The sequence below is a fragment of the Heterocephalus glaber genome, unplaced genomic scaffold, assembly GCF_053883595.1.
Source record: "Heterocephalus glaber isolate CG9 unplaced genomic scaffold, H.glaber_assembly_v1.0 deba00001613, whole genome shotgun sequence".
In the NCBI taxonomy this organism is placed as follows: Eukaryota; Metazoa; Chordata; class Mammalia; order Rodentia; family Bathyergidae; genus Heterocephalus; species Heterocephalus glaber.
Window position 1 is genome coordinate 7,749,913 of NW_028258384.1, and position 24,023 is coordinate 7,773,935.

General features: G+C 35.5%; 1 protein-coding gene across 3 annotated transcripts in view; it reads right to left on the reverse strand.

Annotated features, from left to right (window-relative positions):
• The window catches only part of Brwd3 (bromodomain and WD repeat domain containing 3), a 223,662-nt gene extending 200,562 nt beyond the window's left edge, over positions 1 to 23,100 (reverse strand). For 2 of the 3 annotated variants that reach the window (XM_087196615.1, XM_087196613.1), the window contains exons 1-6: positions 22,867 to 23,064; positions 22,682 to 22,740; positions 22,453 to 22,482; positions 22,010 to 22,069; positions 7,026 to 7,176; positions 4,924 to 5,022 (exon numbers count right to left, since the gene is read on the reverse strand). In XM_087196615.1, coding sequence (XP_087052741.1) covers positions 4,924 to 5,022; positions 7,026 to 7,176; positions 22,010 to 22,069; positions 22,453 to 22,482; positions 22,682 to 22,740; positions 22,867 to 22,897 — 430 coding nt within the window. In that variant the 5' untranslated portion in view covers positions 22,898 to 23,064. Of the gene's footprint in view, positions 1 to 4,923; positions 5,023 to 7,025; positions 7,177 to 22,009; positions 22,070 to 22,452; positions 22,483 to 22,681; positions 22,741 to 22,866 lie in introns of all 3 variants that reach the window. The other variant, XM_087196614.1, reaches the window with a different exon arrangement.
• Positions 23,101 to 24,023: the final 923 nt, after the last annotated feature.

Consider the following 24,023-nt stretch of genomic DNA (forward strand, 5'->3'; position numbering starts at 1 on the left):
TCTCAACAAATTCCTGATTTAATTCCAAGTACATTGGAAAGAGAGACATGTCCATTTGTGAGAAAATTCAATGCAAAGTAGAGGTAATACCAGTTTAGCAATGAAAGAAAAAAAAGGCACATAAAATTGGAAAGGAGCGTGAAGGGAGGGCTAGGAATGGGGAAAAAATAAGAACCAAGATGCATTATATAAAGGTACAATTCCCAATGAGAAATGTAATTGTGTTGTATACCTACAATGTACCAATAAAAGAATTTAATACAAAAAAAAATTGGAAAGGAAAAAGTTAACCTATCTTTATTTGTAGACAACATCATCATATAGAAAATCTCAAAGAATCTCAAAAAAGTCACTAAATTTGTTAACTGAATTTAGCAAGGTTCAGGATACAAAACAAAGTGTAAAAATGCAGTTTCTTTCTATTCACTAGCAACAAACAAGTGGAAATTGAAATTTTAAAACATACAATTTAAAATAATATCAAGAACCATGAAATCTACAAGAAAAAATTACTAACAAGTTATGCCAGACATATATACTTAAAAGTACCCCAAAAAATGCTATGAGAAACTACACTCAAATAAGTGGAGAGAACTACTGCATTCCTTGATTACAGGGCTCAATGCTCTTAAGTCATGTCTTCCCAAAACTGATCTACAGATTCAATATAATCTCAGGCAAAACCCAGTAGTCTTCGTTCTAGTAATTGAGAAGCTGATTCTAAAATTTATATGAAAAAGCTAGCCAACAATTTCAAAAAACTGAGAGCAAATTTGGAGAGCTCACATAGTAAAGTCCAGAAATAGATCATACATACATATATGATCAATTGTGTAACAAGGTAATCCAATGGGGAAAAATACTACTGGAACAACTGGATATCAACGTGTAAAAAATGAACTCAACCTAAACCAAAGATAATATAAAAATTAACTGAAAATGGATTAAAAAAATAAATATAAAACACAACTATAAAACATAAGACAAAAATATGGGAAAAAAATCTTTGTGATCTTGTGTTAGACAAGGATTTCTTGGTTGTACACAAAAAGCATAAACTTTAAGACAAAACTGATAAATAGAGCTTCACAGAAAACTCTGTTATAGCCAGGGATACTGGTGCACACCTGTAATCCCAGCACTCTGGAGGCTAAGGTAGAAGGATCTTAAATTTGGGCCCAATCTGTGCAACTTAACAGTTTAGGAAGATCCTATCTGAAAATAAGATATAAGAAGGGCTAAGGATATATGTAGTTCAATACCCAGTACCACAAAAAGAAAAAGAAAAACCTTCTGTTCTATTTTTTTTTCCAGTACCAGGGATCGAACTCAGGACCTTGCACTTGCGAGGCAGGCGTGGCACCACTGAGCTAAATACCCAACCCAAAACTTCTGTTCTTTGAAAGACACTTTTAAAAAATGAAAGACAACCATAGACTAATAAAAAATATTTGCAAAATATAAAAGACTTATATCCAAATACTCTAAAAACTGAACAAGAAAAACAAATTTCTATAAATGAGTAAAAGGTACAAATAAATACTTCACTAAAGAAGATATATAAATTAGATATGTACAATGAAATATATCAACTGACAGTACCAGAAGCTTGGTCAAATGTAAAGTAACTGAAAACTCATATATTGCTGGTGGGGATATAAAATGGGACAGACATTTTAGAAAGTTTGTCAGTTTCTTACAAAGTTAAACCTATGCCTCCCATATGTCAAATAATTCTACTACCAAGATATCTAATCCCCAAAATGAAAGCCCTTGTTCATTAAAAGATCTGTACATGAATGTTTAGAGTAAAAGCCAAACTTTGGAAACAAAATGCCTACTAACTGATAAATGAATATACAAAATGTGGTATATATTCACACAGTGGAATAGTATGCAGTTGATTAAAGAGATGAAATGACACACATGAATCTCAAAAAAAATATTCCAAGTAAAATCTTATAGACAAAAAAAGCCGCAAACTGTATGATTTAATTTAAATGGCAATCAAAATAAGGCAAAATACATTCATAGAAAAAGATTAGTGGTTTAAGGAGAGTATTGAGGAAGTAATAGAAATGTTCTATAATTTTTATTGGCTGGTGATTACACAAATATATACATTGACAAAAGTCACTGAACTGCACACTTAAAATGGGAGAAATTTATTTTATGTCAACTATGCCTCAATATACTTAACGTAAATAAAAGTAATATAACTCCTCCTCTATCTTTGGAGCTCTGTAAATGTAGATCTATTATACCAAGGAAGTATGATAACATCTGACCATGAACATGACACAGAAATAGAGTGGAAGACAAACAACATATCTTAAGCCAATTACATGAATTCTCTGGGCCTCAAATTTCTCTATTGTAAACAGAAAGGCTGACAATCCATTTTCCTAAATTCATTCGTAGGAAATATTCAGAATCTTTAATAGGTATTCTGGGAAAACATTTCTATGGTCAAAGTACTTGAGAAATGTTCCCTCATAAGATAAATCACAAGGCATTTTAACATGAAGAGTTCTGACTATCCTATATTCCTTCAATTTTTCCCTGTTTTTTAAACTTGTGGCTTCCCACATTTACCTGACCATAGAACCCTGTTTTTCAAGAAATAATGTTGTTAAAATATATTATAGATCTACAATTCTTACATAAAACCTTCAAGATTTATCTTTATGATTAAGTTTTGTATAGACTGCAGATTATAAAACTGATTTAAAGTAGCTATGAAGAACTGTCCACTATGAGAAAATTGCCTGAAATCACAAATTTAAGAGATTTCATATTTAACTTTTTTCCAGTTTTTTGTTTGTTTTTTGAGACAAGGTCTCACTCTGTAGTCCAGGCTGGCCTCAAATGCACTATGCAGCTCAAGCTGGCCTTGATCTTGTGGCAATCATCCTGCCTCAGCCTCCTGAGTGCTAGGATTACAGGTGTTCACAACCGCACCCAGCTCATTTCATTTTGATTACTTTATTTGCCAAATCCTGGCCCAGGGATTTAGCTCAGTGGTTCTGCTGCCTGCCTCGCAAGTGCAAGGTCCTGAGTTCGATCCCCGGTACCAAAAAAAAAAAAAAAGATTATTTGTCAAATCCTGAGTTTTAAATCAGGCTCTGAAATCTAAATCTCTAAAATTTAGGCACTACATTTTGACTAGTATGTACTATGTGAAAACACATGACTGGATTACCTCTATTCTAAAAGCCCCTCTCCAAAAAAAATGCAAGTTTTAAGAATTTTAAAGCAATTCCAGGGATACTACAATTCCTAAACAATTTCTAAAACCAACTGAATCAAGTCAGTGGTAAATGGTTTCACTAAAAAATCCCAGCAGAAGTCTGAAAGAATATGCTTAATTTAAAAAGAGGGGGCTGGGGATTTAGCTTAGTGGTTCCGCCACCTGCCTTGCAAAGGCAAGTTCCTGAGTTTGATCCCTGGTACCAAAAAATATATATATATTAGGGGCCGGGGATGTAGCTCAGTGGTGCCAAGCCTATCTGGTAAGCACAAGGTTCTGAGTTCAATCCCTGGTACCGAGAAAAAATAAAAAAGAGGGGAAAAAGAAGGGAAGAAGGAAAGGATAAAGAAAATCTGAAGATAATACTCTAAAGGCTGCTCTTTAACTCTTCAGATATGACCTTAAAGGAAATATAATACACTACAAAATAATGTGAATACTACAGCTAAAATATCATATATTTGAACATAAAAACATTAATAGGAAAAACTATCATAATTCAATAAATTATGAATAAAGCTTTAAGGAGAAGTGAACACTGGCAAATCCTGACAGGTAAACAAACTACCTCTAAAAGTGAAAAATAATGTTGGTTAATACCACATTCATTTACACCAATCTCAGAGATCTACTTTTCCAAGTACCAACCAGGCTACTGAAGAGATTTATTAGCAATATACTTTGGAGTATCCAGTTTCCCTTAATAAGCCTTATCAATGTTCAATCAGTGGTTTTCTATCAATGTATTTTAAAATCATTTTTAGCCTCAACCACTGAGAGAAAATAAGTTTTATGAGTTTATTATATACATTATTCCTGTAAAATTTATTCTTATTTTTCAGTTTGAAATTCATCCCTTTCAAATTGTAAGACATACTCTGTGGACACTAGGCATTATAAAAAATTGTATCATTTTTGAAGGATGACAAAACAGGGAAGCAGAATGGTAGTTATTCATCCAGCATCTTGGTTTTGAGAATATTCTGTGAGACCTAAGTTTAATAAAAATAGTTTTGTACTTAGATTTCCTTGGAAATTACTACTATTATTTCTTCAAAATAGTCTGGCCAGAGATATTCCAAGAATAATTTGAATACAACATGTGAATTTCGGCACACCAAAACAAGGAAGGATGATGTTCTGGTCTTAAATACATATAAAATGTATCATATCATTACAAGTTTGGCAAACAAACATAGTATAAGCAGAATACACTTTTGCTTCCTTCTGAAAGGTATCTTTATATAGTGCCCTATGAAAAATTTTGTGTTTCACAAAGACATATATATAGACAACCATAGTACTAAAAACAGCTTTAGTGGGCCGGGGATTTAGCTCAGTGGTTCCGCGGCATGCCTTGCAAGCGCAAGGTCCCAAGTTTGATCCCCAGTACCAAAAAAAAAAAAAAAAAACCTCTAGTATAATGTAGAAAAATAAAAGAAATACTTCTGCTAAAAAAAGTGACAAAATAAAAAAAAACTCTCCTTACAAAGGCATGATTATATTTGCTTTAAATAAATATGCCTTAAAAATTGGGACCAACTAAGAAACTCTTCAAGAATATAAGCAGTTTAAAGTTCAAATTTAACTCTGGACCTATTTTTGGATTTTTTAATGAGTTCAAGAGAGAATGAATCAAGAATATGTTTATAACTCACATGGATATTACTCACCCACATTTGGAGGTTTCACATAATTTACAGGTAGTTCTGGAGGTCTGCCTCTATGCAGAGCTGCAAAAGCAGACCCATTCCATAGTGTACTCTTACAGTCTATAAAAAAAAATCATTGAAAGTTAGCCAAGAAGGAGCAGTGTTGTTTTGTTTTGTTTTGAGCTGTGCCTCAAGAGGCACATGTCTGTCTTTAATTTCATTTGTTAGAATATATTTTTACTTATTAAAGCCACAATAAAATAAGGTTCATTTATTAAACATGTAATAGACTAAATTATACTGGTAAATGCGAACACATTGACATAGTACCAGAACATTTTTATGCTAGTCTCAAACTAAAGCTTTTGTTATGCATATGTTTGAATCTTAAGTAACTATGTCACCAATTAATATTTTAAGTTTACATTGGTCCTTCTTGATCTTTAGGTTTATACATACTTACTTATAAAACTGTATAAGCAACAATACAACCACAGCATATTTTAAAGTTTCCTTAAACTATAAAATGAGATGTTTAAAACCTAGCATCATTTATGCTACTTATCTTGTTGAATTACAATTTTTTAAAATAGTACATTAATAAAACAAAACTTAAAAATAAATAGGTTGCTATACCTAAAGTACTTAATGATTCTAAGAAGCATCCTTAATACCTAATTTCACATTTTTATATTCATAAAATACCACTATATATGTTTTATTTATTAGGGTTCCATATAAAACTAGATTATAGTTGCTAAAAGCTGAAAAATTATGAAAATTGTAAAAAGCTGAAAAAGAGTAGAAAAACTGTTACTGAACAATCATTAATGGGTTAATATTTTTGTTTAAATATTTTCAATCGTAAAACTTTTACACTAGGGGGTGGTGGTGCACACCTTTAATTCCAGCTATTCAGGAGGTTAAGCCAAGAGAATCCCAAGTTCAAGGCCAGCCTTAGCAATTAGTGAGACCTTGTCTCAAAATAAAGTGAAATAAAAAGGGCTGGGGATTATATTTCAGTTATAGAGTGTTTGCCTAGCATGTACATCTTAAAACCATACTCTTAAATGAAATAAATCGAACACACACGTACAAACATTACATTGTCTTTCTGGTGTGAGAAACTGAAAGTGTAAATAAGGACCAAAATGTATAATAGATATTGGGAAACAGGAAGAATTATTCAAAATTATACTGAGTGTGAGATACTTTGCTAATAATTAAAATGTTTTATGAAAAAGAAGGTATAGCATTATTAGGAAATGAGTTTGAGAGATTAGCAATTGAAAATATTCTCTTTCAAAATCATGATACACAGTGTACTTACCATTGTTATTCTCTATTTTTGCTATGAAAAATTATTTTTTCATGTAAATGTTTTCATATTTTCTTTATTAATAGCTACTTTTATTACATTAAAATAAAAATAAGTAAATAAATTCCAAGTACTACCAAAAAATATATATTTAAATAATTTTCATTTACTTGTTAAAATACAGAATATGATTAGGATATCATAAAGACTAATAAAGACTAAAAACATTATATTATAAAAAAATTATTTTAGCCAGGCATGATGGCATGCCTGTAATCCCAGCTCTTGGGAGGCTGAGGTGGGAGAATCGCCATGTGCTGGAGGTCAGCCTGAACTATATACTGAGTTTCAGGCTGGCCTGAATTACATAACGAGACCCTGTCTCAAAACAACAAGAAAAGAATTATTTTACATATTTATAATACAGTAATCAGAGCAGCAATCTTTGAGATTTCTTTTTCAGTTACAAGAGAGTTTTATATTCTTTACCTGTATGATATTCACTGACACAAAGAATTTCTTTTTTACCTCTAAAATCTTGTATGCTAAGAAAATAAAAACAACAGGGCCGGGGATTTAGCTCAGTGGTGCCTCACCTGCCTTGCAAGTGCAAGGTCCTGAGTTCGACCCCCAGTACTGGAAAAAAAAAAAGAAAGGAAAAGAAAAGAGAAACAACATTGCCAAGATAATAAAAACTACAAGAAAATACGAATATTTACAAAAAGCATGGGACTATTTACTCAACCTAAAAATAAGTTGTTCTCCACTCTTTTCTCTGAACCGTTCTAAAATCTAAAAATCTTACCTTTGGCATCTCGTAACAGAGACTGCCGACCAACACCTAGTAAGGTCTGTACCCCAGGAACACTCTGAGGGATCTCCTTATCTAGCAAAGGACCAATTCTCTCACAAATTTTAAGGAGGTAGTCTGGAGGAATGTGTGCATTGGCTGCTACCTAAAAAGCAAAAATATAGGAAAAATATATTTGGTTTAAAAGCAGGTTCATTACTAAATTGTTCGGTCATGGAGAAAAGCAGTTTTAGAATGTGAAGTCAGAAAAATAAAACTTTAATACTTAATCAAATTTGAGGAACAACCAAAAATAAGCATATTTAAATGACATAATGCATTGAAATGGTATGGTACTCTTACTTTTATATATTTAATTAATTAAATATAATTAAATTAAATCAAATCATTTAATTAAATCATTTGCTGAGCTGTCAATTTTATGAAACATGTATTACCAGGACAGCAAAAGTAACCATGCCCCAAATCAAAAAAGCACAAAGATGATGGATGAACTATTATTTGAGTTATTCAGTATTAATAATGGACGAATCACAAATCAGAAGATCTAAATTCTGTACAAATGATAGTACAAATGAAATTTATTACTAAATCTCACCCAAGTCCCCTTAGTACTAACAGTACACATTTGTACAATAAAGCAGAACTTTCTTCCTATAAAAGGTAATTTGTTACTCAAAGGGTATTCACTAATTATTTTATAAATACCAAATGAGATAACTATGTAACTAAAATAAACTAGATAGCTAGGTAACCAAAATTCCTTCACAATTGCACATTTTTTTAAATACAACTAAATTTCTGGACAGAAGCATATATATGTGAATGGGAATTAATTGATAAAACAAAAACTGTGTTCTGCTTTTCTTAACCTAAGCTAATATTCAAATCTTCGATGTGTTTCATAAATACATAAATATTAAAACAAGAGAAAACTAGAGTATTAAAATTCCATAACTAAAGGCTGGGGATTTAGCTCCATGGTGCTGTGTCTGCCTTGCAAGCACAAGGTCCTGAGTTCGATCCCCCTTACCAAAAAAAAAAATCCTTAGCTAAAAAAAGAACTTCTATACTCTCATGTTGACATAGGTCCTAAAATCATTTGGTTAGAATGCTAACTTTTATGTTTTATCACAAATATACGTATGTCTACCATCACAGAAGACATACATCAACAGGTCAAGAACAACAATACAACACAGAACAATTTTGTAAATCATCACTGATGGTCATTATGACAGAAGAAATTTTTTGTTTTGTTTACTTCCATATTCCTAGCAGTCAGAAAAGTGCCAGCACAAATCAGGATTAGATAAATATTTATTGAATAAATCAATGAACCAGGGCCAGGGATGTAGTAGCTCAGCAGTGCAGTATCTGCCCAGCAAGCACAAGTCCCTGAGTTCGATTCCAAAAAAAAACACAAATCAATGAACCAATGAACAAATGAATAAAACTCAAAGTAAAGTCTAATTGCAATAATGTTATCATAAGGAGTCCTAGTGAAATAATTTCAGATTCTCCTATCAGGGTGTCTTTGTTTTCTAGGGAAATAGAGGTTAAAAAACTAATATATATATATATATTTTCACCATTCTGCGAATATAAGTGATTCTAGTTTTAATCTTTGGCAAGTTGAAAGCCAATTTTTCCAGCACCATTTATTAAAGAGGCTATCTTTCCTCCAGTGAGGGTGTTTGGCTCCTTTATCGAAGATGAGATGGCTGAGTGTGTCTGGCGTTGTTTCTGCATCTTCTAATCTGTTCCACTGGTCCTCAGGTCTGTTTCTTTGCCAGTACCATGCAGTTTTTATCACAGTAGCTTTGTAGTATAGTTTCAGGTTGGGGACTGTGATACCCCCTGCCATGTCTCTTTTACCTAGAATTGCTTTTGCTATTCTGGGTCTCTTCTTGTTCCAAATGAATTTTTGGATTGTTTTCTCAAGGTCCATGAAATATGCTGCTGGGATCTCAATTGGAATTGCATTGCATCTATTTAGCAGTTTTGGAAGTATGGCCATTTTCACTATATTAATCCTTCCTACCCAGGAGCAGGGGATGTCTGTCCATTTTCTGAAATGATCCGAAATGGAAAAAATGGAAATAAAGTCTTTGTAAATAGGGAAGGGAAGGCTAGGAATGGGGAAAAAATAAGAACCAAGATGCATCCTGTAAAGGTACAAGTTCCCAATGAGAAATGTAATTGTGTTGTATACCTACAATGTACCAATAAAATAATTTAAGAAAAACAAAAATAAGTGATTCTATTATGATAATTATTTTTAATTATTTTCTGCCAATTATCTTTTGTAAGCTCCTGCAAAACACAATTTTAATACACCAGTATAGGTAGGAACTGAGCACAAATTTAATTATTTCTCACATTTTTAGTGTGGTTTTCTAAGCAAATAACTATATAAAGCTATACTTCAGTAAAATACGATATTAAAATCAAAGCAACTGACAATTCAATCAAATATTTCTAATTATCTACAGAAAGTGATAACCTAAAATCCTACTTTGTAATTTTTTTTTTAAAGATAGAGTCTTGCTATGCAGTTCAGGCTGGCCTTGAACTCACAGCAATCCTCCTGCCTCAGCCTCCCAAATGCTGGGATTACAGGCATGTGCCACCATGCAGGCCCTACTTTGTATTTCTTACCCTCCATTATTATGGCATTTCCTAAGTAGCTCCATATGCAAATATACTTAGTACTTTATCCTTAAAATATACATATAGTATCTGAATAAGAAAAGTCTTGAAGCATTGCATACTAACATTTATTATAGCTCTGGCTTTTTTTTTTTTTTGCTTAAATTCTTTTATTGGTACATTTTAGGTATACAATATGTTTACATTTATCATTGGGTGCTTGAACCTGGACATGATGTATTTTGGTTCTAATTTTTTCCCCATTACCTGTGTGCCCTTCACCTCCTCCACCCTTCCCCGTTTACATAGACTTTGCTTCCATTTTTTTCTTTTCTCATAATTTTTCCTTATATAGCTCTGCCTTTTTCCCCAACACTGTCTTGGATATATTAGGCTTCTGGATGTTTTGTTTTGTTTTGTTTCGTTTCAGTACCAGGGATCGAATTTGGGACCTTGCACTTGCAAGGTAGGCGCGGCATCACTGAGCTAAATCCCTGACCCTTATTTTTTGGTTTTTTTGACACAAGGTCTTACTATGTAGCCCAGGCTGGCCTTAAACTTGCAATTCTCCTACCGCACCCTTCCAGAGTGCTGGGATTACAAGCATGTATCACCACACCCACTTAAATTAGGCTACTAATATAAATCATTACTTTTCAAATGCTATGTAAAGGGCTTTACAAAGGGTGGTAGTTGATGTCTTTATTGACAATTTTGCTTCATCCTCTGACCAAGAATTATTCACTAGATATAAAACCTCAACTACTTATTTTAGAAATGCAATGTATCTAGAAACATATAATCCAGAAAATGGGAGTTCTCTAATTAGAAGTTTTAGATTTACCTTGTAGAAAATTTGTCAGAATTCTACCATAAACTGACATCTCAATTTCTCCAAACTATTTCACTCTATAGAAACAATAATGTCTGACTTTTGGCTAATTTATATAAAAGTGTTTGTCAACTCAGTAATAATCATAAACACAAAACCATAAATGGTTAAAATGAATCTGCATATTCAGCAATTAAAACAAGGCCTATTTGTAAATTCTCCCATTTTAATATTTGTACAGTAAACTAGTAAACAAATTTTACAAGTTTAATTTTTACCCTCCACAACAAAAAACCGCTGAATTTCTAAGCAGCCCAAAAATTCTTTCCTATAAAATCAATAAAAATTTAATTTTAGTGCTAGAGAAATATACATTCTATCAAAAATAATACTAATAACAATTGTTTTCAGTGAAAACATGTTAGTTTTCACTATCCTTTAACCATTAACAGGTTTCCAGTCTGTATCAGCAGTATTCCAAACTGCTCTTACAATGATGCTTTTCCTACATTAAATTTTAGGTCTTGTAAGTTGTAGTTAATGTTTACTTTAAGCCATTTGGTTTTTTTGGGTACCAGGGATCAAACTCGGGACCTTGCGCTTGTGAGGCAGACAGCAGAACCACTGAGCTAAATCCTTGGCCCAAAGCCATTTATTTTTTATGAAAGCTGGAATTTTTTTTTTGTACCGGGGATCAAACTCGGAACCTTGCGCTTGCAAGGCAGGCGCTGGAACCACCGAGCTAAATCCATGGCAAAGTTGGAATTTTTTAAAGGTAATCTTATGTACCCTCAGTAGTTTTAAAGTACTTTATAATTCCATATTTTAAAACGCAAATATAACAATATATATAATTTTTAAATTATGTATTTAAAAATATTCTAAAAAATTCATGCCTTAATATTATAAACCACTTTTTTCTTTTTTTTTTCAAATTTAACTAAGTGTTTTCTACTTTTATTTGGTGAATCTACCACCTCATATATGGTGATGGAGCACTTTATAGGCAATCTGGATCGGAATATTGTGTTGTATACCTAAAATGTACCAATAAAAGAATTTAAGAAAAAAAATTATACACAAGCTTAAATATCATATTGTTTGAGTAAGACAAAAATTGTACAAAGAGCACAATAAAGGATGAATAGAAGGAGACAAAAGGTTAGAGCTCTTGTAAATGGGAAATAGTCCCATGAGTGAGAGCAGAGAGGGAGAAGGGGAAATAAACCACTTTTTTCAATTAAGCTTATTCTAATTTCAGCCATTTGACATTTCTCTCTGGAATACAATGGTTGACTAATAACACCAAAGTAGTGGCTTGAGATCTGCAGAAGAAAAACATTCTCTAAAGCTACCTGGGTAATGGCACAAGCCTGTAATCCCAGCTATACAGGAGGCTGAGATGGAAGGATCCCAAGTTAGAGGTTAGCCGGGCAATTTAGGGAAATGCTCCCTGAAAATTAACAATGGGTTGAAGTTGTACCTCAGTGGTACAGCACTTATCAAGCATACATGAAGCTCTGAGTTCAATGCCCAATATCACAAAGAAAGGTAAATAAAGAACATTCTCTAAAAACAAAGTTTGATGCTGGGCATGGTAATGCACACCTATGATCCCAGTACTTGAGAGGCTAAGGCAGGAGGATCACCACCACAAGTTTGAGGCCAGCCTGGACTACATAGTAATTTTTTTTTTTTTTGGAGTCAGGGTCTCACCTTGTAGTTCAGGCTGGCTCTGAACCCACTATATAGCCCATGCAAGCCTCGAACTCAAGGCGATCCTCCTACCTCTGCCTCCCAAGTCCTGGGATCACAGGCGTGCGCCACCACGCCTGGCTACTACATAGTGAATTGAAGGCCAGCCTGAACTACATAGTGAGACTCTATCTCAAAACAAACAAATAAATAAGACAAATTTTAAAAGTATACCAATTTTTGTTTTATCCTATATAATATCTCCCAGACATTAAATTACACAATCTCTTTGAATAGGAAAGATCCTATTGCACAACCAACCTAACTCCAAGTCTTACAGAAGGGCAAACAACTCCAAAGAGAAGTGCAATTTGTAATTATCACAGTGAACAATCTGGGACTCTGCCCACTCTTTTTTCAACTGTTTTTCCTATAAAAGCAGTCAAAAACTTATAAAGCTAGAGATAATTAACACAAAGGCTGCAAAAGGATGAAAACTATAAATATGAATAAACTGAAAGAAAGTAAATGAACACTAGATTATAAACCTTTTTGATAGGAAGATTGGCTGACCTAAAGAACAATTCTCACCAGGTGTGGTGGAACACCTATAAACCCAGCACTCAAGAAGCTGAGGCAGGAGGGATCACCAGAAGTTAAAGGCCAACCTGGGCTACATAGTGAGTTCAAGGTCATCCTGAACTACACAGTGAGACCCTGTATTAAAAAAAAAAAAAAAAAAAGAGCAAATACAACAAACTAAATTGCAGAACTTCACAATCAGAACAACTGAGAAAACAAGAGAGCTAGCTCATTGAGTTGATCCTACTCATCATAATGAGTTAAAAGGGATACAGCTGGGCACTGAATAAAATGCAAAACGTAGCTAATCTCAGAAGGCCAGAACTGCATCAAGAAATACTATAAAGAGATACTGCAAGAGATACTGGAAATAATATTTTTTAGATAGCAATGACATAATTTTTAACCCAGGCTTTTAGAAATAATACTATCAGACAAGTAAATCTAAAAACTATAACATAAAACAGGTATGGTGGCACATGCCTGTAATCCAGTATTCTGGGAGGCTGAGACACAAGGATGGAAAGTTTGAGCCCAGCCTAAGCAACTTAGTGGTTTAGTGAGACCTTGTCTCACTATAAAAAAAATTTTAAAGGGCAGGGATTGTTGCTTAATGTGAAGGCCCTAAGACAGCGGTGGCAGTGAATCTATGGCACTGCAGTGGGCTATTTGTATCATTGAAAAGGGCCGGGGTTTTAGCTCAGTGGCGCCGCGCATGCCTCACAAGGACAAGGTCCTAAATTCGATTCCCAGTACCAACAACAAAAAAAAAAAAACAGAGCAAAAAAGGAACTGTATCATTGAAAGCTAAGTCTAAAAGGTTTGCCATCACTGCACTAGGAGGTTCAATCCCCAGTACCACAAAAATTTTAAAAATATAACAGGATATTGTGTCTGTTTCCTAAATAAAACCATGGCTACAGAGGGAAAATGAAAACTCAAACAGATAATGTACTAAAGAAGGAAAATGAAACACTCTGCCTAGTATTTTTAAAATTTAAACAGATTTTGAAAAATACAGCAAGGTAGTGAGACAGAGGGAGATGGAGAGAGGAGTATAGTCTAATATCTCCCTCCTACTACCAGGGATCAAACTCAGGACCTTGTGCGGCAGGCAAGGCGCCACTGAGCTAAATCCCCAGCCCTAGGAGTATAGTATAGATAAGAGCAAAGTACTTCAAAATCTGAAAGCCTGGATTATTCAGGCTTTAAAATTTACTACCTGTTACTCTTTTTTGGCAGTGTGACATAATAAAAAGACTTGGATTTGAATCTTTCCAGTATCCTCCAGTTTCTTTTTTTTCGGGGTGGGGGTTGAGACAGGGTCTCACTATGTAGTTCACGGTGGCCTTGAGCTCATGGTGATCATCCAGTCTGGGATTACAAGGCAAGTGCCACTTCGCTGGGGTTTCCTCCAGTATCTACTATGTGACTTTGGGCAAAGCTACTTAGGTTCTCTTAGCCTGAGCTTCCTCATATGAAAAAAGGGAGTGCTGATAAGTGAAAAAAAAAGAAGAAAGAAAAATTTATCCAGAGTATCACCTGATTTTGTTGTTTTTTTGTTGTTGTTGCTGTTTTTGGAACCGAGGATCGAACTCGGGTCCTTCCGCTTGCAAGGCAGGCAATGGAACCACTGAGCTAAATCCCCGTCCCAGTATCACCTGATTTTGAAGGAAAAAAAATACAAATTCTTGCGCTGAGGATGTAGGAGAGTAATGGGTTGCTGGCCTTGCATGCCCAAGACTCTAGGTTCAAGCCTCAATACCACAATGGAAAAAGAATATAAATGCTTCTACAGAAAAAGGCCAGAATAAAACACAAAAAATTAACTATAGTCTCTTTTCTTCTGGATACTTTTCAATAAAATATAAATGTCTACATAGCTGGGTGTAATGGTGCACACCTGTAGTCCCAGCTACTCAGGAGGCTGAGATGACACCACTAGAGTCCAGGAAAATTTGATACCAACCTGGGCAACAGAAAGAGATCCGGTCTCAAAGAAAAATTTATACACACACACACACACACACACACACACACACACACAAATGTCTAAAGTAATACGATAATGCATCTTTACAATTTAACTACTGGGTTTTAATGTTTGCTGAATTGGAAGGCGAGGGGGAAAACTGGGCAGAAATGGCAAGAGGGCAGGCAGGTGTCTCTCTAGTCATACTGGTAGTTATCAGGGTAAACTACAGAGTAGTAAGACTTCCTGTCACTTTCCTTTGAAAATGTTAATTATTATTCATAGCATTTCGTTTTATTAGTTTAAGATTTCCTCAAGAAGGAGATGGCCAGAGCAACCTTCCTAGGGTTAAGTCTTTTCTAGGTTACACTTGCCTCAACAAAGTTCTAAAAGTACTATGACCCTGAGGGCAAATGATATCAAGGCAAGGGCAGGGAACTCACCCACATTCTCTAAAAGTTGAGTAGAAAAAGGTACAAGGAAAGAATTTAGCACCAGCTAACAGATGAAATAAGCCCATATACATATACAGATATATATAAATACATATATAGGGATATAATTAAATGCTTCTAACAAAAATTAAGAAAATTAAGGGTCAGCTAACTATAAAGCGCCATAGTAGATGATAAAGAACATGAGAAAACATCTTCAACAAGGTAACTTAAAATAAAGAAAATAATTATCAATGATACATACAATAGGGGCCAGAGATTTAGCTCAGTGGTGCCATGGCCTGCCTCCCAAGCTCAAGGTCCAGAGTTTGATCCCCAATACCACAAAAAAAAGAAAAATACATACAACGGTGGTGCACACCTGTAATCCCAGAAATCTGGAAAGCTGAGGCAAGAAGATCTCACATTTGAATCCAGCCTGGGAAACTTAGTGACTTAATTAAGACCCTGTCTCAAAAAACATTGAGTATTCTGGGGATTTAGCTCAGTGGTGGCATGCCTTTCTGACAAGCACAAGGTCCTGAGTTTGATCCCTGATACCAAAAAAAAGAAAAGAAAATTAAATAGTGCAGGAGATGTAATTCAGTGTGAAGGTCCTGGGTTCAACCTCCAGGGTGAAAAATAGTAATAATAATAGAAGATAAGATCTGTCAGAAATCCCTGAAATAAAACATCTGAAAGACTCATAATACACCTCATTTCTTAAAAAGGAATATTATAGTAAATGTCATAATAAGTTATTTTTCCGGCATACATAAAGATGTAAATAACAGTATGTTTGTATTAACAAAGACACACTGCAAAACACTAATTTTGGGATCAATTCTGATGCTCACATTTTAAATATTCTTTTTTAGTATTGTTTAATATGCCCCTTAACTTATAAAATATTTAAGAAAATTAAAAGCTAATAATTAGCTAAGAAAAATATAAATTCTGGAGTCAGTTTTCCACATGTCCATGCTTGCCATTCAGCCTCAGTCCTAACTTTAAAAGGCAATAATCAATTCATTTGCACAGCATTTTATAATTAATAAAATGCATTTTTTCACCTTTAACTCATTTGATTAACACAACAACTTTGTGAAACAGGTAGGCATTTTTACTTTATAAATGAAGACATTGTATATCAGGGAAGCTAAGTAGCTTGCCCAGGGTCATTTTTCAAGCAAACACTATCTTCCACACTAATTTTAGTCTTTTCTACTATCCACAAATCTCTTCTAAGAAATATCAAATAGGGGGGCCAAGGATGTAGCTCAGTGGCGCCACACCTGCCTGGCAAGTACAAGATCCTGAGTTCAAACCCTGGTACAGGGGAAAAAAAAATCAAACAAGTGCATCTCTAAAATATGACACAAATATTAAACTGCCTTTAAATTACTATTTTGTTCTCCACCAGAAAAACTTGTTTATTAACCAATCAAGAATCAATATCAGTAGTAAAACAAAAACACAGAAATCAGACTCAAATATTCAAATGTGATAATTTCAAGACAAAACTTTGTAAGGTAAATTCACAAAACCTGAATTCTCTAACAGTCATTCTCATGACTTATAAAATCACCTCATTTATACTGATACCAATTTTCCTAGGATTAATGCTAATTCTCACAAAGGATTCTAATCATTGAAAGTGTGTTTTCTAGAGCTCAAGTGTGGGGGGAAAAAGCCAAGGATCAATCCATAGAAATAATTAAAGACAACATGTTTTAGAGAATAAGAGTGTAAACGTGGGTCAAGCAAGTCAGCAGTCAGGAATACTGGTTTCCAGATACTGACTGCTCTCTGCCATAGGATCTAGCAGTTACCATGACATTGCAAACTACTCTGTATTGGGGTTGAGGAGGACATACTTTTTGGCTTCCCATGATGCATTAGTTCTTCCTAACTATGATTGTGTATTCCCATGGCAGTTAATAAATCATACATGCTTAAATTGCATCTACACTTAAGAGATGCAATACCTCTGCTACAAGCACTCAAAGATCATTCTGCTGTTCTAATAGGCAATTTAAGCCATTACTAGTAATTGGAGAACAATAGCTGAGTAAGAAAAGAATACAAAGTGTGTCTGAAATTAAAATACAGTGGATCAAATGAAATAATATGAAAACATTTTAAACCTGAATATTTTATATGCAGATGCAAATTCTCATAACATTTTCCATCACAGATACATATATTCTTTTTAAAGTAATGGACATTTAATCTCGATAGAAGTTTTTTTAGGAAATAGCATTCCATTAATTTAAGTCTTTTTTTATATAAAATGAGGGTAATGCAATCTATGTAACTCCAAATATAAGAACTAGTGTTTTCAATTCTAAGGACGAAAAATGCTGAACAAATGTAAAAATATACTCACATCTAAAGATAACTATATCTTTGGTTCAATCTTATGATAGGAATTCTCTTAAAATGTTTCAAAATTTTGTTTATTTTTTTATGGGGGTGGTGAGACAAGTTCTCTCTATGTAGTTCAGGCTGGTCTTGAACTCACTATGTAGCCCAGGCTGGCCTTGAACTCACGGCAATCCTCCTGCTTCAGCCTCCCCAGAGCTGGGATCACAGGTGTGCATCACCACGCACAGCTAAAATGTTTCAAAAAATCTTATACCATGACTTACAAAAAGCTTCTAAATCATTCTTCCAATATATAAAATTTAAATATTAACAAAAACTGTTCATTTAAACTTGTGCCACCCGCATCAAATACTCTCTGTGGTCCCTGGTGGAGCTCTAAGGAGGAAGTAATAAAATAACCAACAATTCAATAGAGTAACCACAAATGAAGGACATCTGCATATAAATTATCTACCTTAAGATAAATTGCAAGAAGCAAATTATTATATTGTCAGTAATAGTCAACTAGAAAGTGGAAAATAAAGAAAAATACCCAAATCAAACCTCAAAAACAATCACCACAACTTTACAATGCTCCTTCTATCATTACAAAAAGTTATGGAAATTTAATTTAAAATTTTTATTTTGAGTATCATAATTAAAAACTTTACAATTCAACATAAACTGTCATACCTATCACTGTATAGACTCATTTTTTAAAGGTATCTCAGATCTAGATGTCAATACTTTCCTGCCAGTAGCTTTAACAAAAAACACTTTCTCTTGTGGATCAAGTAAAACAGTAAATCACATGATGATTTAAGAAAAAACAGGGAATTTCTAGAATAAATGATAGTAAAAGTAGTGGTAAATGAAGTGTTGAAGACATTCAATTTATCCTTACCCTGGATAAAATAGACTAAGCAGTACAATCAATTTACAGTATATAAAAAGAAAGATTTTTGTTTCAAATGTGTTAATATGGCTATCCAGCCTCAACTGGTGTAATGATATCCTTGCTTATAAACTTTCACTTGTTGTGGGGTTTGGGGTTTTTTGGCTTTTTGAACAGGGTCTCGCTATGTATTCCAGGTTGGCCTTAAACTCATTATGTACCATAGGCTGGCCTCCAATTCACTGTGAACCTCCAGCCTCAGCCTCCCAAGTGCTGGTATTACAGGCACATGCCACCAGGCTCAGCTAATCTTTCACTTTAATCTTTTAACTTTTAACTTTAATTATAGACTTGTATTCCTTCCACTTCATACCTCAAACTGCTGTATAATTTAATGCCAGATAAATCAAGATTATTAATACTTTGCTCTAAATTTCAATATAAAACATGTAGCTAAATCTAAGATTATACTGTATAAATCCATTGTTCTGATAAGAGCACTTTTAAAATACCTACCCCAAGAAAAAATATTTCATCTCTCTCACAACGAAGCCGCGATGAGGGCACATGTGAAATAAGTGTAATCAACAATACAACTGATGAATCTAGTAATTTATTATTGCTAGATTCTGCACATTCTTTTCTTAGGCTCTACACTCCATTTCCTTCTGTTCAGATTCCCACTCAACCCTGTCCCATCTTCCTTTAGAAAGAAATCAATAGGTAGAAAACAGACATTTGACTTAAAATACCATGGTATTAAAAACTGGTATGTCTTGGCCCAGGATTTAGTTCAGTGGTGCCGCGCCTACCTGGCAAGCGCAAAGTCCTGAGTTTGATCCCCGGTACCAAAAAAAAAACCTGGCATGTTTTGAAAACTCTGGGTTTGATATAGAAAGATAAAAACCTAAGTGAACAATATAAAAATTAAATGAAAAACAAAAAAGGTACACTATTTATCTAAAGTATACACAATGTTCAAACTACAGAAGAAACTCTGTATTTAAAAATTTTAAATGGACAAGGGCTACAGGTGTAGCTCAGCAGTACAGCATTTGCCTAGCATGCACAAGATCCTGAATCAATATCCAGCACTGGAAAAAAAAAAGTTTAAGGAAATATAAAAACAGAAAAGAATCAGTAAGTAAATACAAAGATAAAAGGTTAAAATCAAGCTTATGTAAGGATACAAATCCATTCAGAATTTACAATCTGGTTAAAAGTTAAACCTCATTAAAATGAAAAAAGGGCTATTTACACCTATGAAAAGCAAGAAAAGATTCAAACAAAATAACAACAAAAATCTCACACTAAGACAGGCATGGTGGCACACACCTGTAGTCCCAGAGCTCAAGAGGCTGAGGCAGAAGGACTTCTGTGAGTTCGAGGCCAGCCTGGGCTACATAGTGAGTGTAAAAAAAAAAAAAAAAAAAAACTTACACTAAGTTCCTAGATGTTGACATTATAAATGAGTACAATCTTCTGGAGAACAATATGACATTTGACAAAAGCTATAAAACTAATTAGCCCTTTTGAGTTGACAAATCCACTTTAGGAAATAAAGTCCAAGAAAGTAACTTCCCAGGTAGAGGGCAGAAAAATACCACCTAATTAGGCAAAGACCTTAGTAAAAAAACTGCTCAGTGGGAAGTTGGGATCAAATTAAAACATCTTAAATACAACTGCACTTTTTCTTATCATTAAAATAATGATGACTATTCAAATTCATAGTTATGTATATGTAAAAGTATTAAGTCAGAAAAATATAAAGCATAAAATGGACATTGGTTATAATTATGTGAAAATTTGCCTTTACAACAAAAAGAAAGGAAAAGTCTAGTAAACTGGATTTTTTATTTTGTGGTGAGAAGACTATTTTTAATTACTTTAATGTTCCATCAAGTTAGTTTAAAAAACTATTTTTCCTTTAAGTCTCACTTTACAGTTCGCTTAAAAATGGTCAGCCCGCATGCACTTATAGACTTTTAAGAGGGACAAATGGAGGGCTGGGGGTTTAGCTTAGTGGTTTCACCACCTGCTGCACAAGTGCAAGGACGCGAGTCCAATCCCCGGCACCGGGAGAAAAAAAAAAAGGACAAATGGAAACAAAAGCTACTTCAGTATTAAATTTTTATCTTCAATACCGTATCAGTAATTAATTGTTAAGACATATTAGCAAGCACTGTTGTTTTTGCCTTTTAGGAGGCAAACAAGACTTAGGTCCATCAAAAAGTCTGACAAATTAAATAAGCTGATAATACAGTTCTTCAAAAATTTTTTTCCATCAGACAAATTATTATCATTAATAGTACAAATGGTCAAGTTTGCCCTTATCAAGACTATTATACCATTTCTGTGATTTGTAAAAATATAAGAAAAACATCTGATAATTAACATTACCTTAATGTTATAATATACAAAGAGAAATACCAAAATGAACACCAAAGCAAGTTAAATACTCGATGCAAGCAAATTTTAAATCATTTTGTTTATATTTAGTCTACTGTACTTCTCCAACTTTCTGTAACTTATTTGATTTTCCTCATTTGAACTTTATTTGAAGATAGCTGATTTAGATTTTAGTATCAACCCTTTCTCCTTTCATTACCATATAATTCTCTATGCCTGTGATTAAACCAAGAGAACCTTCTACCCAAAATAAAAAGGACCTTTTTATCAATGCTGAACAGAAGGTGCATTTACATTATAACTTATATTTTCAAGAGGAACAACAGTCAATCCAATACCTTTGGTCTTTTACTAAAGTATATTCTATTTTAAAATAAGTCCATTGTTGTCTCCTCGTAAAATCGTGCTGGTCAATTTTTTAAAAGATCATAATCCATAGTTTTTATTTCATCAAATGCATCTATACAAATACGATTTACTTATGATTTAATGAGTTGTTTTTCCAAGATCTGAAATATTAAACGATATGCTTTTATTCAGTAATTTATTATCTAAAACTGGCAAATTTGGAATTCGCTCAGTGTTCCTTATTATTTTTAACTGTGCCGTTTTTCCCAGTCTGTGGTCCGTCAACTCCCCTGCTGAGCCCGTTCTCTCCCTTAAAAAAAAAAAAAAAAAAAACCAAGCCTGGCCTCAGTTCCCGTATTTCAAGCCAGGACCAACCAGAAAACAGTTTTCTTCCACTAATCCGGAACTCCAGGCTGTTACCAACGCTGCTATTGGCCAGCGTCAATCCTTGGTACGTGCCCCAAGATAACCCCCAGATTTCTCTCTTTTCCTCCTACAATGGGCCTTCCTCGATGTTTGCATCATACTCATAATCCACAACACCGCACTTCTGATAATCAACTCACATTCTTCAAAGTTTTAGGGTGGAAACAAGCGAGGCCAAGAGCGGAGGGGGGAGGTACCCTTTCTCCAACTCGCGGGGAGGGGGAAGGGGCAGTCATTCTCCACCTCAGCAACAAGCTCGGGAGCCTTGTCGACTGAGGGCGGAGGTGGGGGGGAGATATTAGAGGTACAAGGTGGGCAGGGAGTAGAGAATGAGTTGGTTTAAGTTGAAATGAAAACTTTACTCACCAGATCCTCAAAGCTTCTTCGGTGCTCTTTCCCCTCCCAGTCCAGGCGGCGCGGAATCAGCTGGGAGCCGCAGGAAAAGAAAGGGGGGGCGGTCAAAGGATGTAAGCGAAGCCTCTGCTCCCATCAGTCGGACCCAGTCTGGGTCCAGGTCCTCGACCCTTTGCAGTCTTTATTTTTTCTTATCCCAATAGCAATTGCCAAGGGAGGCCGGAGGGAGGGTATCCTTAAAAACCGCCTCCCATAAACATAAAGAGGGGGCGAGTTAAGAGCCTAGGGTCATCCACCCCTTTTGAGGGAAGAAAACAGTTCACCCTGGTGACAACAGCTATGGGTGTCCAGATCGAAGCCACCTTCCCAACCCCTGCCCTCCGCCCTAGACTTGCCCTCCCCTTCCTCCAGTCTCACCCCAGTCCTCCCCATCCCTTCCCAAAGGGGCCCCGTACCTGATGCTCCTCGAGCTCCTGCACTAGCACCTGAGCAAAAGGGAAACACAGACATGAAGAGCAGCTCCGACCATCAACCCATTCCTCCCTCCCCAATACGAATCCAGTCGCTGAATGTAGTACTAGTCAAGGCCGGCCTTTCCCTCAACCTCAAAGAACCGGTCACCCCGCTGCCTCTATTCCCCCACTGGGACCATTCCCCAGGACTCCCAGGTCTCTTCCCTCTCACCTGAGCGGATTTGTTGCAGGGTCCAGACTGCAAGAACCTAGCGATCAGGTAATACAGCTCTGAGGAAGAGGAGGGAAATGAGGTTGAGAGAGACGCAAAGAAGAGAAATAGAAGCTTTTTCAAAAGACACTGACAGCCGCGGCACTAAGCCCCCTTCCCCATATCCTCGGGACACAGCTACCCACCGGCTTCTATCTGGGTAGGTGCCGCCGCCATCCTTTTCCCAAGGGGGTTTGGGGTTTTGCTCTGGAGGGCTGACGGGGGCGCTGCTTCTATTGTAGTGAAGCCCCCATGTCTGGAAGTCCTGCTGCTTCCGCCACACTCCTCGTCCCAGTTTCGGTCTCCCTCGGATTCATCGCATCACGTTTCGACCCATAGATATTCTAGCCCAGGAGCTGAAGAGGCGGAGGAGGAAGGAGAGCTAGAGAGAGAAGAGGAGGGAGGAGTCGAAATCACAGAGGGGTGGGCGGGGGCAAAGGGGGTGGAGAGAGGAAGGTAAAAACGGTGAAACCGGATTGCAGCGCTCGCTGTTTGCCACCAGAGGCACTAACACAGCCTTCTGGCTTCTGCTCTCCCTAAGGGCCTACAGTTGCCTAGCTACAGTTCTGGGAAGGAGGAGGCGGTCTAACTGATGGCCGACGCTCTGGCAACCGCCATAGAACTCTGTGGTGGCGTTGGCTTCCGCAAGCTCCGGATTGGCTTGTCCTTCCTGTGAGGGCAGTCGGGCTGTTTCCTGTAAAGGACCCTTACCCCTGAGGTGATCTTGAGAAATTTTTGAGGGGCTGACTTGACTCTACTGCTTCCTTCAAACACTAAGAATTTGTTTTGTTTCTCCTATTTTTGTACCAAATGAAAATGCTGTACTTACCGGAGTCCTACACTAATATTGTTACAGAAGACTACTTAAAAATATCTTCCGGTGCTGAAAAGTTCCTGAGAATTTTGCAGTCAGCCTTGAAGCATTTTCCCCCTTCTGAAAGTTCAACATAAACTATATCTTATTCCCATAGGCTAGTTTTCTATTGTGTTTTCAAATATTGCCAAAGTACATTAGCCAAGGATTTTTTTTTTTTTTTGAGACAGGTTCTTGCCAAGTAGCCAAGGCTCGCCACAAGTTCACCATCCTCCTGTCTCACCCCCGGGGGGGGGGGGGGGGGCTGCAAAGGTGGGCCACCAGAACCAACAAACCAAGGATTTTTAAATATTGCATGCCCATCAGAAATCGGATATACAGTAGAAGACAGCTCTCTACAGGTTCAATACTACATTTATTTATTTAATATATCAGAACAGCATTGACTGTTACTAATAGGCTACTTAAACTTTAAGTGATCAAAAAGTT